The sequence below is a fragment of the Barbus barbus genome (genome assembly GCF_936440315.1).
Source record: "Barbus barbus genome assembly, chromosome: 28".
NCBI lineage: Eukaryota > Metazoa > Chordata > Actinopteri > Cypriniformes > Cyprinidae > Barbus > Barbus barbus.
In genome coordinates this window covers 23,671,951-23,689,354 of record NC_136756.1, presented here as the reverse complement: position 1 = coordinate 23,689,354, position 17,404 = coordinate 23,671,951, and the positions used below count along the sequence as shown (strand labels likewise).

Here is a 17,404-nt window from a genome sequence, read left to right as displayed (position 1 = left end):
CCTCCATCTGCTGTGCATTGTGAACTAAACTGATACTAATGTCTCTCCGTTCTGGCAGTGATGTCTAACCTGTCATGAATAATACAGGCCTGAAGTACATGTTAGTGCCACTCAGCGGGGCTTTCCCTTGGCTTGCACAGGCAGAAAATGGAACAGAGAGGCAGAAACAGGGTCGACTCACCCACAAGGAATGAATGACACTGATTTGCCTTTCTGCCTTGCTTTTCTGGCCCCTGCTCCTCGACGAATGCACTGGCATACAGTTAGATAGATAGATAGATAGATAGATAGATAGATAGATAGATAGATAGATAGATAGATAGATAGATAGATAGATAGATAGACAGACTAATTTTAAACTGTGACTCACATAATGAGGCAGGCTATTCAGGGTTAGACTACATGAATGATGCAGGTGTAGGAATGAATGAATGCTTCATAATGCTTACTATTAAACGCCATCATGGGAATCATGGACAGCCTGTTGCAAGCAACCCCGCTTGTTCTTTCTTTCCATGCTTTCGAGGTTAACACGAATACCAACACCTAGCAACTACAAAGCAGCTCTCTGCATCCACACGGCCGTAATTTGGTGTTAAAAATGGCAAGCGATTTCAAACACGACCTCCCATTGCGCTGCCTGCGTAATCGGGCGCATTGCTAAAACTGGCCACCTGTTAAGCATAAACTTCACAGAGTGCATGTATAAACGATGCGTATTTCAACGAGTCGGTGTATGCAGGCTTACCTTACAGCCTTCGTGTCTGTGTTTATTCTCCTCGAACCACAGGCGACTGTCAGAAGACAGCGGGCTGCTTTTACTCCGCGGCGAAACGGAATTCCTGGCTCCCTGGCATCTATCAGGCGTCCACGCTAGATTCCGCTGCTCGCCAGATCTCGGGCTGTCTTTGTCACGGTGCTGCTGCAGCAAAGACGGCTGCTGGCTTCTCAGCTCCGCGGATCCTCTCACGCAGCAGTTGGGCAGGCTGCTCCTCAGCAGCCGCTGCTGCTGAACCTGTAGCTGGAGGGAAGGTGGAGGGTTGTGATGCTGCTGCAACAGCTGTTGATGCTCTTGCAATCCGCAGCTGCACGAACAGTGATCTTGTTGGCAATTCGCAGTTTTGGCAGCCCCTCCAACACTCTGCTGCCGACTTAGGGAGGGTTTGGAACAGTCTGCGAGACTTGGGTTGCTCCCTAGGCTTTTGAGTGGTGCTTCATGACTGAAAGGGCTGGGCAGGTTCTCTTGGCTCTGTTTTGGCAAGGGGTGTGCGGTCTGTCTAGGGCCACCCCTGTGCTCCGCGTGGTGGTGGTGGTGCTGATGAACGGCTCCCGAGTAGCGATGCTGCATCCCCGCCTCACCTGCGGCGGAGTGCCGCTTTGCGTTGCAATGATCCGGCACCCTTTCGCTGCGCGCAGCCCCGGTGGAGTCAAGAAGGCCCGTTTCATTGGTAGGTTTGACCAAGACAAGCCTCATCACGTCACTATGGAGTTACAGGGAGCCCCGCCTTCATGTGACAGTCCAAGTGTTTATATGAATGAGTATATTAAGAAAAGTGCTCAGTACGCGGTTGCGATTTGAGGTGGGTGTGGGGAACGCAGACGCGCCGAATTAAAGCTTGAACCCCCCTAAAGGAAATCGAAACAAAAGGTTGGGGCGTCTTAGTTCAAATACATCGCCATGTAACTGCAGGTTTAACGAACAAACGCTAAGAAATAAAAGTTGTGTTCCCCTGAGAGTGTAACCATAGCAACAGCAAGCAGCTCGAGCGATTTCATTGCGGTCAGATTTGACTTGTGCGTAAAGGGTGAAACGTAGCCTATTTATCACTTTAAGATTTAGGTATCACTGAAAACGTTAGTACTCGGAGAAATACTGAAATCACAGTCGTGATCTGGCAACATTTTACTCATGGCTTTTATATGAAGTTGGTCAAGGTTAATTGTCAATGCAGTAACCTTATTATATAATGATGATATAATTTTTACAGTAATTAAAAAAGGCCTAATAATTCAGTATGTTAAAAAAAAAAAAAAATTGTTACAACTTTCTGAGAGCTGATCACATATCTAATATTAATAGGTCAATTTGATGGTCAGGCAGTCATGCATCTCCAAGTGGCCTGCAAAAAGATCAGAGAATAAATGCACATCAGTTGAAAAGAAATCAGTCTTCGTGTTCTCAAACTATAAACTATGCTTGTATTGCATTTTATTCGTTCTGTCAGCACATGCAACTAAACCAATATTTAAAAAGCCTTGAAACTCAAGAGTAAAGTTGTTTAGATTTCAGGATAGTGTCGGTTTTCACAGGATTGAGTGTTGATGTCAGTGAGGGTGATGCCAAAGTTTGGAGCTGAACTTCGGAGTGGATCTGGGGCACAGATGAAGAAAGCTGGTAATTTGATCTTTTTCATTAAGTAATTAGTCCTGGAGACCTGTATGGGTTCCTGGGCAGAATGAAGTATCATTTGCTTGCTGGTTTTGGAGGCAATGTTGCTTACAACCACATGAATTATTAATTTCCCTTTCCCACTCCATGTTCAGAGACGTAAGTGTGTGGGATTGCCTGCTGAAATGACCCCAGTGTAGCATTTGGAAACATTTAAATTAATCTAAAAAGAGGTTACAGGCTGAATATTTCTGAATGAACACCAGAAAGGTATTTGTTAATGTTTGACCATTAAACAAATTCTGCATCTACTCATATTAAAATGAAAAATAACACTTAAGGTTTAATTTGTTAGTAGGTATCATAAACTGAATGAAAAATACTGTTAACACTTTACAATAAGGTCCTGTTTATTAATATAAGTTAACATGAACGAAGAATGAGCAATATTTTTTACAGCATTTATTAATCTTTAAGTAAAAAGTTAGTTCACAGTGCATTAACTAGATACACTTTTGATTTAAAAAATGTATTTAAATGCAATTAACAAACAAATACTGTAAAAGCTGTTTTACTTGTGAAATGTTATCAAAATACTTATACGGCATTTACTAATTAATGTTAATATCTGCACATACAAATACATTTGCACCCCTTCAAGTTTGTCAACATAAGGTCGATGCAAACAGTATATTATAGTTTATTATTAAATCAACACTAATAAATGCTGTTTGTTGTTAGTGCGTGATACTTAATGCATTATCTAATGTAAACACACTGGACCTGACTGTAAGGTGTTAACTAAGTAGTACTTGTCATTTTCAGCAGACAGAATCTGTAGAACTGTCCACAATCAGTTCTGTTCAATTAAATTAAACAATCCCAACACATTTCTGTAGACTGACATCAGAATCAAACCTCCCCGGAGGGACCAGATTGTAATTTGTAAAACCACTCAGGGCCTGGAAACAGCACACCATACAAACAGAGCAATTTTATGGGCTATCAGGTATTTAATATCCTGGTATCACTTTTACAACAGAAGGGCCATCTGTTTTCTATTTTAACCTGTACAAGAGAGCGAACATAAGTAATTCTTTTAGCAATCAAGCTGACAGCTCTTATATAAAAGCCTCTCGGTGTGCATTATTTATATATCTCTTCCTGCCGTTCCACCTGTTCATTAAACTGCATTCGAACTTCTCGCCCACAGCTACGAGGAGGTTACACACACTCTAAATATAGATTTTTACCTTTAATTGCCTTTCTGCTGATGGATTAGTTTCTTAGAAAAATAAATAAATCCAGGCCTGAAGAAAAGCAACACTGCCTTAAGATCAGCGGCACCAATCAATAGTTGTAAATACACTAGAGCTGTTTGTGTTAATGCAGATTCATTTGCATAAAGCATAAATATCTGTAAATGGAAATATACTGTTATATTCGATATCAGGAATGGGGGGAGAGAAAAAACAAATAAATCACAGTTTAGTTTGATATAGAGTCAATTTGAACACTTAAACGTGTTAATCTCAAGTCAGCCTATCAAACTGATTAATGCATTTCTGAGAACGGCTCAGGAAAACATGTTGATTTTCTGTTTGCGCTAGGCTAACTGTGTTGCCATTGCAGATGCTCTTTTGTATGAAGAAACGCATGTTCCTGTCTAACAGCGAGAGAGAGATGGAGAGGCCCTGTCACAAGCAGATGAGTGTTCATTACTTTACCCTTGACGGGGGGTTTGGGAAGCGGGAAAGAGATTTCACGCTAATTTGTGGGATGACACCTTCGCCATTTACAATATATAATCAAACAAACAGACCATAACACCCTTTATAACACTTTGGCCCTTTTTAAAAACAATTTTGAGATCACTTGTGATTTAATATCTTCCTGTATGCCACAAAACAGATCAAAATGTATGGATATTAAAACAAAATAAAAGATTGAATGCTTGCGTGTCATAAAAAAAAATATATTTTTCCCTCACGTCATGTATAATAAAACACAGCTGCTAGTTAATACAGTTATTGTGATCTGCTTTGAGCAAACAGTTAGTTGAAATACTGAAATAAGAGTAAAATCTACCATCTAAAAGATAAGATCTAAAATACATGATTCAGAAATGTAATTGAATTCTTTTCTAGCATTTCCTCAGGAATGATACTTGTTGATTAGAACTGTAATTGCTGAATTAACTTTCCAACAAGCTCAATCTCTGCATACAAGATTTTAAAAAGCATGAATAATTGTAAACAGAGGCAACCTTACCTTAAAGCAGCGTCCTCATTTCCTTCGGCGAGCATGTTAGACTCCCTAACATACGTGAGCTGAGTGATGGGCGCTTTTTCGAGAAAATGGGATTTAGTCATCAGACATGCAGCTTTTTCCTCAGACGCTTGTCAGATGCAGGGGGCCGGCCAGTCTCTCTTTGAGACGCATAATTAGGATGCAGGCTGAAGAAAGGACAGCCCAGCTTGATAAGGGTTGGCATGCAAATGGATAAGGAGACAAAGAAACAAGCGGCACAGAGAGAGAGGGAGAGCAAAACACTATATGTTGCACAGACCACAACACTTTCTGCTTTAAGTGTCGGGTATCATTATTGCGTCCACTTCTCGGGTTGGCTGTTTAGTCAAATACACTGAGGTCCGCAGATGAGGAAATAGAGGGGAGAGAAATCTGCGATTGATGCTCAGCAGTTCAAAGGCCTTCCCAAACCCTCTTATCTTTCCCGCCACAGAGGCAGCTCAGATAAAAGAGCAACACACATCACACCAAGTGTTGGACGGAAACATGGATCCGTGAGATGTACATGTACACAACCAGCAGGGTTCAGCGTGTTGAAGAGTGTGTACGGTCCTCCATTCATGCTTAAATTTAAGACTGCAGTGAGGAGGGTTGCTTTTAGATTGATAGAGGGTTATTTTTGGTTAATGTGCGTCATTAAAGACTTTAGCAATGCTAGAGGGACACAGTACAAAATGTGGGAAAAATACAGTGGGGCTCAAAAGTCTACTAAAAAAGGGTGACCAATTAAAATGCTTGTGTTTTTTTTTTCTAAATTTAATTGTAGAAAATTAATTGTCATTTTTGGTTAATGTTTGTCACTAAATAATACCAGTTTTGAATTTTTCAAATATATTTTAATTCTAATACATTTTCGCCACTAAATAACTTACCAATGCCAATAGGACATGGTACAAAATTGGGAAAAAAATACAGTGGGACCCAAAAGTCTATTAAAGAAAGGGTTGACTAATTAAAATGCTTATGTTTTGCAATTTTCATTTTATTTCTTCTAAATTTTAATTGTAAAAAAAATAATTTGTCATTTTTGGTTAATGATTGTCACTAAATAATGATATAAAAAATACAAATATTATCCGTTTCTCATTTTATCTATCAGTAGTTGATATTTCTGGTTAATTTTCGCCACTAAATAACTTAGCAATGCCAATAGGACATACTACAAAATTTGGAAAAAATATACAGTGGGGCCCAAAAAAAGCTATTTATTTTTATAAATAAATAAATAAATAATAAAATTGTATTTAATAAAAAATTAAATCAAAATGTTTAGCACTTTTCCTAAAAAAATATTTTTTTATTTTAAATGTAAAAAGTATTTATTAGTTTTGGTTAATGTTTATTATTAAATAATTTGGTAATGTTAGGGTTATGGCAATAAATGTGGCGACCAAATGTGTAATAAAAAAGGCCACTAATGTTTTTTTTTTTTTTTGCATTTGAAAAAAAACAAACAATATCTGCTTAGCATTTTAATGTATTTTTCTAAGCAAATTATTATTGTTTTACTTAAAAAACAAAAGAAAAAAAAAAAACATTACGAACAATTCAAAACTATTTTAAGTTAAATTGAAAAATGTAAATTAATTTCCTAGTTTTTGTGTTAATGACCATAGAATTCAGTATCACTTGAACAAAACTTGATAATCTCCAGCATTTTGTGCAAAATCTCTTCTGATTGTTACTACCTCCGTCTAGAAAGAATAATGTCAGACTTTGCATTTTGTGGTAGGCAGATGCTGGCCGTCATCAATCAGTGATGCTCTTAGACTCACAGATAAGGGAACTCCGTGCTATTTTAGGCCTGATGCTCTCTAAGACAGCAGGGTCTCTCCCTCTTAGATTCATCATGCTGAGCGGAGTATCAGCTATTTTATTCAGTTTGATCTTGCACGAAGACCACTCATTCAGCAAAGAATTTTGCACTTAAGAAGCCCATTCTCTAAAACGATCTTGATAAAACGATCACGATGAACCAGTGCTGCTAATAAAGATTAGCCAAATATAGTCACTGCCCTTGAGTGCAGGAAGGGGATGTTTAATTAACACTCTCAGTGGGTCACAACTAATAATGTGCAAATAGGTTTAAAAATAAAACGCCATTCTTACGGGAGTAATATCTTCGCTTTGAAACCCCCTCGCTCTGAGATATTTAGATTGATTAAACCGCTATTGTTTCACAATTGTATTTGAAGTCTCCAGAAATTGCCATTATTATTGTTTTACAGGCAGTTATGTCGGAGTTATGAAAAGGACACATTCATTAAAACATTCTGCATGGGAGAGATGTTTTAATGGAAGGTAAGTAAACGGGAGAGGTTATCGTGTAGCACAATCTCCAGATGACCTACAGTTCTTTCACTCTGACGCTGCTTGATGACACATTATGGCCATAAATTACCTTAAGTGCTAAAGAGTGTTCCTGCCGAGGATAAAGGTGGCCACTGGGAATTATCCAGCCTGCAGGCTAATTTCCTTTCCTTCCGGAACGTCCCACAGGGGTCAGTGACCATTTATGTCCGTCGCTTGTGTACCTGCAGAGACGTTATTAAAAGCAAATCTACCTTCATTGTGTCTGAAGTATCACGTAAGCTGCAAGGACTTTAATATGGTTGAACGAGGGAAAATGTCATCATGGGTTATGAACATGGTAAAAAATGAGACCTGCAACCTGCAAGTCAAACTAAATATTACATGAGATATTTTTTTTTTAATCCATTTTCTATGCGTTACCATTTTTGCAATCATGTTAACCAAATTTTGTTATTTTATCTGCATGATATTTAGAATTTTCAAGAAAAAGTCATTTATTTGGTTAAATCAAATATTCTAATTAAAAATATATATTTTAAAATAATTAAATGTTTATTTAAATTAAATATATTTTATACAATTAAATAATATGTGACCCTGGACCACAAAACCAGTCTTAAGTTGCTGGGGTATATTTGTAGCAATAGCCAAAAATACATTGCATGGGTCAAAATTATCGATTTTTCTTTTATGCCAAAAAACATTAGCATATTAAGTAAAGACCATGTTCCATGAAGATATTTTGTAAATTTCTTACCGTAAATATATCAAAAACTTAAATTTTCATTAGTAATATGCATTGCTAAGAACTTCATTTGGACAAATTTGCTGCGTTCGACACTATAGACCATGACACACTCATAGATCGATTACAAAACTATACTGGTATTCAAGGGCAGGCTTTAAGATGTTTAGATCCTACCTGTCCGATCGCTACTACTTTGTTCATTTAAATGGGGAGTCATCTCAATTATAACCAGTAAAGTATGGAGTACCACAAGGATCTGTCCTAGGTCCTCTGCTATTTTCAATATACATGTTGCCCCCCTTGGTAATATTATTAGAAAATACGGGATTAGTTTTCATTGTTATGCTGATGATACTCAACTATATATCTCAACAAGACCAGATGAAACCTCTGAACTAAGCTAATAGATTGTATAAAAAATGTAAAAGATTGGATGACCAATAATTTCCTCCTATTAAATTCAGATAAGACAGAGATATTACTTATTGGACCAAAAACAGTACACAGAATCTCTTGGATTACAATTTACAACTAGACGGATGCACTGTTACGTCCTCTAAAGTAAAAAATCTGGGTGTTATATTAGACAGCAACTTGTCCTTTGAAAATCATATTTCCCATGTTACAAAAACAGCATTCTTCCATCTTAGAAACATTGCCAAGCTTCGAAACATGCTACCCGTTTCTAATGCAGAAAAGCTAGTTCATGCATTCATGACCTCTAGACTGGACTATTGTAATGCACTGCTAGCTGGTTGTCCTGCATCTTCAATAAACAAGCTACAGATAGTCCAAAATGCAGCGGCTAGAGTTCTTACCAGGTCAAGAAAATATGATCATATTACCCCAATTTTACAGTCTCTGCACTGGCTACCTATTAAGTTCCGAATCCGTATCATTTACAAAATATTATTACCTGCCTATAAGGCCCTAAATGGTTTAGCTCCTGCATACCTAACTCGTCTTCTACCACGCTACAATCCAACCTGCTCCCTAAGGTCGCAAAACTCTGGACTTTTGGTAGTACCTAGGATAGCAAAGTCCACTAAAGGAGGTAGAGCTTTTTCACATTTGGCTCCCAAACTCTGGAATAGCCTTCCTGATATCATTCGGGGTTCAGACACACTCTCTCGGTTTAAATCTAGATTAAAGACATCTCTTTAGCCAAGCATTCACATAATGCATCTTATAATCTTGTACTGCAGTTATATCTGATCAAATGTGCATTATTATTATTCTTTAGCTTGGGTTGAACAAATAATTTTTGCTTAGATGGAACAGCAGCTACGCTAATTATGTCTCTATGTGTTTCTCTGTTTCTGCCACGGGATTAACATCCTGTGGTAACTAGGAATTACAGAAGCTTCAGTCTGGATCCAACCCTTAAAGAATCTGAGATGACCGAACACCTGAGAAAAGATGATGCCAACCCCTCAGAGGACCTCAGAGGATGCCAATGCTCAGACAACATACAGAATTACCAAATTTTGCCATAAGTTAAATATATTAAGGTTCTGCAATATATAAATATATTGTGGAAACTTAATTTCCTGTAGAGCTGCTTTGCAATAGTTTGTATAGTAAAAAGCGCTATACAAATAAATTTGAACTTGAACAAATTTAAAGGCAATTTTTTCCATTTTTTGCACCCTCAGATTCCAGATTTTCAAAAGGTTTTTCAGATTTTTTTGTATCTTGGCCATATATTGTCCTATCCTAACAAACCATAAATCAATGGAAAGTTTATGTATTCAGCTTTCAGATGATGTATAAATCTCAATTTTGAAAAACTTACACTTAAGACCAGGGTCACATATCAATATAATGTCAGATTTCTAAAAATATATAATATAGGTAAATGTATTATGTAAAATGCTTAAATATATCAAGGGTTGCAAGTAAGCATTGTAAAGTATTGGTTTGTGGTTCTCAGTTCCTCAGCTTTGAGGAAAACTATGTTTTATCATTTTTTTTCTTACCATAAATTGGGTATCATAGGGTTGAACTCAGCTTGACAAATGCAGTCCACACTACAACATTTGTAAAAGAGGACCGAACTTGGGTTAGTCAAAACAGACAGCAACTTTTAAAAAAATAAATGAAATAAGAGGCCAAAAAAAGAAAGTAAACTGCAGCTACAACTGCTTTCCATCCTATGAGGCCACTTCTTTTTAAGGAAAACATCAGCAAAAGTAATGATAGCCTTTTCTTCCTTCCTTTTATTTAATTTTTTTTCCAAGAGCCACTGAGAGTGTTTGTTCTCCTCCACAGATGCAAAGCACAGTCCAGAGTGTGTTCGCACTGCTGGACACGTGTGTATGGGAATCCAACAGCTATTAGTCCACTCGCCTTTGGGATGTTGAGACATTGTTCCATACGAGGTCCAAAGTGCATTTTCAAAACAAAAAGCCATGTAAGATCAATTAAGCAAATGAATGCCTATTCATATCATCCTAATTTAGAGCAATTATCAGATCTCAATCCAAATGCTGAACCCTAAAGATCATCAAACAGACACTAAATACAAAAAAAAAAAAAAAAACACTTGCCTCAGGTTAACCTCACTCTTGCTCATGTTCTGCATATTAGATGGAGACATTAATAAATTAACTCAACACAGCAGTAAAACATGTTATGTGGAGGAAGCGTGTGCAAGTCGAGAATCCACTCAGTGTTCACTCAAATCCAAACCTAGAAACTTCCCAGCAGCTCTTGATGGGCCATTGTCTAGCAGATAAGCTAATTAGGTTGTATGCTGTTCATACATCATCAGACATTTAATGAATAATTAATTAAATAACCCAAGTTTGTCTGCGAGTTCACATATGAGATGAGGAGTGTGAATAAATCAGCAGTTCATGTGTAAATTATGTGTGTCCAAATGTAATCGTGGTGCCTTTTTGTATTTGATAGGATCTGCGTCGAGGGTCAGTCTTTAAGTGCCATTGTATTGGTTTACTTGGAGTTGTAGGTGGCCACACGTTGGTTGAGGGGGTTTTCTGGACACTTTGTCCACTCCTTCTTGAGCTGTTGTTTTAGTTGGGAAAGTCGCATATTGGGGTTCTCCATTTTAAGGCGTGCCATGTTTGCTTCTTCAAATGCAGCATAGGCGGCTTTCATACGGCGCTCAGGGTGTCGATCCAGGTCTTCGTTAGTGCTGAAAAACAAAGGCATGAACCAAATGTAAAATGACATCTAACAAAGAAAGGGAATAAACAGATTATTGTGCCAATATTAGTAAAATCTACACACTGAATGTGTTAAATGACGCTCTTAGCTTTCCATAAATAAATGCTAGTTTATTGTGTAATCAATAACCAGAAAAAAAAAAAATATGCACAACGTGGGACTTTTAGTCATACGCTGGGACCCTTATTTTGAAATATCTATTCTCTATACTTCCAGCTGCTCATTCAAAAAGTTGAGGGGGAAAAAATAAAAACATTGCCATAATTCATGCATGTGCAGCACTTACTTACTTAAATCATAGGCTTTTGAAGTTTAATAATCACACTAGGCACACTGTGATTCCTATTTTCCACCTAAAAATTCAAGGCCTCTAAAATGATAATTAAGCTTTTTGTTGTACCATTTAACATATTTAAAGGGATAGTTCACCCAAAAATTTAAATTCTGTCATCATTTACTCACCCTCAAGTAGTTCCAAACCTGTATGAATGCCTTTGTTCTGCTGAACACAAAGGAAGATATTTTGAAGAAAGTTTGTAACCAGGCTGTTTTGGGGCACCGTTGACTTCCATAGTAGGAAAAATACTATGGAAGTCAGTGGTGCCCCAGACCTGCTGTTTCCCACTTTCTTCAGATTATCTTTCCTTTGTGTTCAGCAGAACAAAGACATTCGTACAGGTTTGGAACTACTTGAGGGTGAGTAAATGATGAAAGAATTTTCATTTTTGGGTGAATCAGAATCAGAATGAGCTTTATTGGCCAAGTATGTTTACACATACAAGGAATTTGTTTTAGTGACAGAAGCTCCAGAGTGCAACAGAAAGACAGCAACAGGACAGGACACAGATAATAAAAGAATAACAACAAATAACCAAACAGGCAATGTACAAAGCAGCAAAAACACTATATAATATAGACAACTATCCTTTTAAGGCTTTTTCACCTTTGAAAAATTGATTAAGACATTTTCTAAGACTTTTTAAGAACAACACTTAAGAGCACAACCATCTGAGAATTGTGATTCTTACAAATGTAGACTTTTTTTATGCCTATGTCTGTAAAATAACAGTCTCCTAATCACGCAGGATACAGAACGGGATACCTGAGCACTGCGATGGCATCCTCAATGGTTCGGGCCTCCACCGTGCCTTCTTCTAGAACTATCCGATTGACATTCTCCTCAAGCGGCATATCCAAGTGGCTTTTCTCTGTAAATTCAAAAGGATACACAAGACTAAATTAGGAAACTGAAAAGGCCTATACAAAACAATAAAGACACTACGCTTAGTGTGAAAATAAGTGCATCTTGTTTTATTCATGCACACTGCATACAAGAAAATGTTCATTGCAATCAGTGTGCACTGTATTAGTATGAATTTTGACCAAGCAATACAATACAATTTTTGTTGTGTGACTCCTGATGCAAGTAGTGCTTAATGTCAGCATGAAATGAAAATGCACTTATTAATAAATCACTTAATTTATTTTCTAAATGTAAATGTTACAATGTGAACAATTCTCCAATGCAGGCATCTCATTACAAAAAAAAAAATTACAGACTTTACTGATTGGACTTTAAGCATGCAATCACATCCACCTCCATCCAATGAACAACTAATGGTTTGAACCAAGTCCCTACTGATTTACCCTAATTTTTTTCTTTTTCAATAATCTGTTTTATTTAAATTGACACCACAATATGAATTACGTTTCACTGTGACTTTAATGTGTCAGGGTAATCTTAACGATTGGAATGATACAGTGTGACAAACAAACAGTATAACAATAAAACATGGTATCAAATATGTAAAAACAACAACAAAAAAAATTATGCTTATTAGTGTTAGGGCTTTAGTTTATCAACATGCAAATGTATATTTATATAAAGGGCTTTTCATGTGACACAGGAGGATCACTGCCTAAAGTATTCATATTAGTCACTTATGAGGTTTTGTGATGGTTAGCATGTTGTGTAGGCAGCGCTCTACATCTGAGTCACTGGATTGGATTTGGCCTTACCTTTTTCCTTGGTTTCCTTAACATTTTGCCCGCTTTGTAGGTTCTCCTCAATCTGGGCTCGAGTCACTTTACTGGGGGCTTCTTTTGTCTGTTTACCCTTTATCTTGGCTTCTTCTTCCTCAAAGAGCCTTTGCTTTTCTCTCTTCCTCTCCAGAGCCTCCAAACGCTTTCTCTCCTTATCATCCTGTACACACACACTCTTTTAAATTACAACTGGACTGATGTTATCGAGGCAGCCTGACGGTCATTAAGCAAATGTAAGTGTAAACTGCAGAGCAGAGTAAAGAAATTAGAGATGCCTCCTGCGCGCTCAGAGTCACTCTGTGTCAGCGCAGCGGGTAAGTAATGGTTACTAGGATCAGACGTGGTTTAAACTGTCCACATCCTAACCACCAGCCACCTTCCTGTTGATAACGTCCGCAGAAATGGTGAAACAACAGTAAGGAGATACGCATAATGAGATGACACCCTCAGATGTCGAGCAGAGGCTGAAATGTCATTCGCGTGAGACAGATAAGATGCATGGCAGGCCACGCTCAAGAGCAAACCAAGATACGCTCCTCTCTCTTCACATTCTCACATATTTACTGGTGATAAATTATATTCACTGAGCCCGATCTTCACCGAGTCCCAGGCAGTGGCTGATCTTTAGGAGATGTAAAGGGTAAATCAGTGTGTTCCCAGTGCAGGTAAGCTTGCTTGAATACGCACAGCGGCCCCAGTGACATAAGGTATAATTAGCAGAATGGCTGCAGTAACAGCATAACAGCAGCGTGGGTCTGATAGGCCGGCAGGGATCAGATGGCAGCGATGGGAACAGGGTGTGAGGAGCACTTTACCAGAGCGCCTTACCGAGTAGGCTGGTACATCATGCCAGCGTTGCGGACGCTCACTACATATGCCAACATCGGCTCAATAATGTATGAAACTGAGGCAGAGAGGGCCGGGAATGGAGACAAAAGACACCAGTGGCCACCAGAGACCTTTCAAATATTTAGACTACCAAAATATATTCTAATAATTAAAATGTTGAAATAAATACGTTTTCATACAGGAAATATATTGATATGGCACTTTACTTTAAGCTTTTCCTCAATTAATATCTAAAGAAAATTGTCTTCATTTACCCTCATGTTGTTCATAACCTGTATGCATTTCTTTCTTCTGTGGCACACAGAATATTTTTATCCAGATAATAAATCAACAGGGTCCAAAACAACATCAAACTCAGCTGATTTACTGCATGGACAAAAAATCTGTCAGAATATCTTCCTTTGTGTTCCACAGAAGAAAACGTCATACAGGTTTGGAATGAGATGAAGATAAGAAAATGATCCCAAAATATTTTTATTTGTGGGTGAACTATTCCTTTAACACATTTGCAAGCTGAATTGCATCGTATTGATTCAGTTCTCAAATTTGTTTAATTTGTTAGTAACTGTTAAATTGTTAAATATTATTCTAATTAAGATTATGATTATGCATGTATTACAACAGGGCAGTCAATATATTAAACAACATTTTCTTTCACTCGAAACCTTTATTACATGTAGCCTAGTTGCAATCTGGTCTGTTGACACTGAACTTGGCATAAAATAGCTTAGTAGACATAATAAACAGCCAATCACTGCATATCAGTCAATACACTCTCCCACGGACCTCATCCAGGCCTAATTTCAATGAACACTCATCAATATGCAGCATAACTGATAGAGGATATCAGAACTTGTGTGACGGTGTTACTTTAACCCAGTCGGCTTCGGCTTTCATTTTGTTCGTGGGGACTTCATTTCCTGAGCAACCCTAAACCTGACTTGCAATGTATTAATCTATTGTGTGCTACTCAGACTCACATGTCTGCAGCTTTAGCGAGGAAGACAGCTGTGTCATTTAGATACAAGATTAGCAGCCAACGGCGGGAATGTTAGACAACATATCATGGAAAACATGGGCGTGGAGGGAATCAATTTTCTGTATGTTTAGTACAGAACTCAAAAACATTTGCATATTATCATGCCAATTAGGACCGGGGGCAAAGTTAGTCTGGTTAACATGGGTAGTAGCATCTTTCCACTTTGATGCTTTGCATGCAACAAAATGCATTTATAATGTTACAAAAGTTTTCTATTTTAAATAAATGCTGTACTTCTGAGCTTTCTGTTCATCAAAGAATCCTAAATAAGAATGTATTACAGTTTTCACAAAAATAAGCAACACAGCTGTTTTCAACATTGATAATAAGAAATGTTTCTTGAGCACAAAATCAACATAGAATGATTTCTAGAATGGTTGCTGAAAATTCAGCTGTCATCACAGGAATAAATTCTATTTTTAAATATATTAAAATAGACAACAGTTATGTTGTATAATTATAAGAATATATCACAATATTACTGTATTTTTGATCAAATAAATGCAGCCTTTATGTGCACAAGAACCTTAAAAACATTTAAAAATGTTACCAAGCCCAATTGTTTTTATACTTTAGTGTATAAATGTAAAATTGTATTATTTCATATTAGATATTTTTACAGTGACTAATTTTATTTTGAAGGACTCAAAATTAGTTTGAGTTGTTTTCATTTTCTTCTAACGGTTAGCAATCTGTCACCAGGTACCACTGACTACTCCAATTAGGACAATGTGTCAAACTTTTTTGTTAAATGGAATGGAGGAGCAGTCTGTAGAGAGAAAGATCTTTACTGCCACCTTGTGTGTATACTACAGTCCATACACAAGGCACTGTTGTACTGTTTTTCCCTTCTGATTTCATAGAAGGTACTGCTAATTAGCCGTAGACACTAGAGACAAAAATCTAATCACAGTAACAATATATTTCATGACATATATTGAAGGACTGCTGGAACTCTTTTATCATTTGACCCTGACAACATATCAGTTTCAATGCTCTTAAGGACATAAGTTTTTAAACCAAGAATTTAGGCCTACCCTCCTCTGCTCTTTCTTCATGACATGTTTGTCGTTATCTTGCCAGAGCGCGTCCTCCAGCTCCTTCTGTTTGCGTGCATCAGCGACTGCTTTGGCCTCGGCCTTCCGGGCCTTCGCCGTGGCCGATTTGGAATTCTCTCCCTGGAATTTCTTCGGCATTCCTGGGACTTCCCTGCAGAGGTAAGGTTGAGTTGATGACCAGAATACGTGCTGAGATCACATAGGATATTAATGTCTAGTGTATAAACAGATTCTAATGAGAGTAAGACGAAAACTAAACACGTGGTAATGATGACCTGAGACTGAATCATAATATTTATTTAGGACTAGATATTATTGGGCTCTCTATTGGGGTTTGAGCATCTTCTGATACACAGTGTTCAAGAAATTAAAAAATGAAAAATGAATAGAAAAAATGAAGGGATTTAGATGGGTTCTCACATAATCTGGTATTACTGGAGAGAGTTAAACCCCAAATATTTATTTTACAGTACTTCAAAAAAAGAATGAAATTATGGAAAACAGTTGCTGCTTTTCTTCCAGCCACAAGCAAAGAGAAAGAAACGTGTGATACCAATTAAAAACTCTCTCTCTCTCTCTCTCTCTCTATATATATATATATATAGATAGATATAATTTTAATGATTATGATTATAATTGTGTGTATGTCTATACAAATATAATACACAAATTCACACCTGATGGCTAGAAGATTTAATTCTCTAAATTTCTTAATATAAAGTGTTAAAAGGGAAAATTCTGGAACTGTAGCAACATTTTAATTGTACTTTTTCTTTTAAGGAACATTCTCGTTAGCATTTTTGCTAATCACTCTGGTTTCAGAGAGTGACGGTTTTTACGTTCAAGCTTGTATCGGATAATCTCATTTGAACAATAAAAGCAGATATTGAAGAGGACGCCGTAAACATCTCATTTTATTATTCAAAATTATTTTCAAACACCGAATCTGATATATAATGTAATAGCACCAACCTTTTCCTGTGCCAGACCTGCTGGGGTGTTGTTCGCCCTTCTTCTCAAGCCGCTGCGATACAGATGCAGTGTTTCATTTAGCGCCACCTGGAGGCTCGGCGGTCACCGCGCTCCATGCATGCGGTCAACAGCGAACGGCATGCTTCACTCTTGTGGCCCGTTTTGTCAACAGGTAGGTTATAGAAAAATCGAAATATATGCACAGAGACACTGTTACCAGGCTGTTTACTCCTTAACCAGCAAACAGTGGGGTCCAAAAGTCTTGATGTTACTGAAATCAAATTCTTTACTACTTTACATTCTTTTCTAATGTAGATTTATTTAAGAATTAGCAATACAATTTTATTGTAACATTTTTTATTTGTAAATTTTTATTTCCTGTTTATCGTATGAGCATAACAATCTATTTAAATTGGACTTATTCCAGTTATTTTACATTATTTGAAAATGTTGAAATTCGGTGGACTCGAGGAAATCTAAACTTTATAGGGTAT

General features: G+C 37.3%; 2 protein-coding genes across 2 annotated transcripts in view; both read right to left on the bottom strand.

Annotated features, from left to right (window-relative positions):
• LOC306848004 (small conductance calcium-activated potassium channel protein 2-like) overlaps positions 1-1,474 on the bottom strand; it is a gene marked incomplete at both ends in the record, with an annotated part of 29,163 nt that extends 27,689 nt beyond the window's left edge. Inside the window, one exon of the mRNA XM_079382306.1 lies at positions 749-1,474. Within this exon, the coding sequence (XP_079238432.1) occupies positions 749-1,474 (726 nt within the window). The remainder of the gene's footprint in view (positions 1-748) is intronic.
• A 7,976-nt stretch (positions 1,475-9,450) lies between these two features.
• On the bottom strand, positions 9,451-17,059 carry LOC306848091 (coiled-coil domain-containing protein 124-like). Its single transcript, XM_079382431.1, has 5 exons — positions 16,911-17,059; positions 15,918-16,089; positions 12,969-13,152; positions 12,052-12,157; positions 9,451-10,917 (listed from the first exon to the last, which is right to left on the bottom strand). The coding sequence occupies exons 2-5, from the start codon at positions 16,074-16,076 to the stop codon at positions 10,716-10,718; spliced, it is 651 nt and encodes a 216-aa protein (XP_079238557.1). The 5' UTR covers positions 16,077-16,089; positions 16,911-17,059; the 3' UTR covers positions 9,451-10,715.
• Positions 17,060-17,404: the final 345 nt, after the last annotated feature.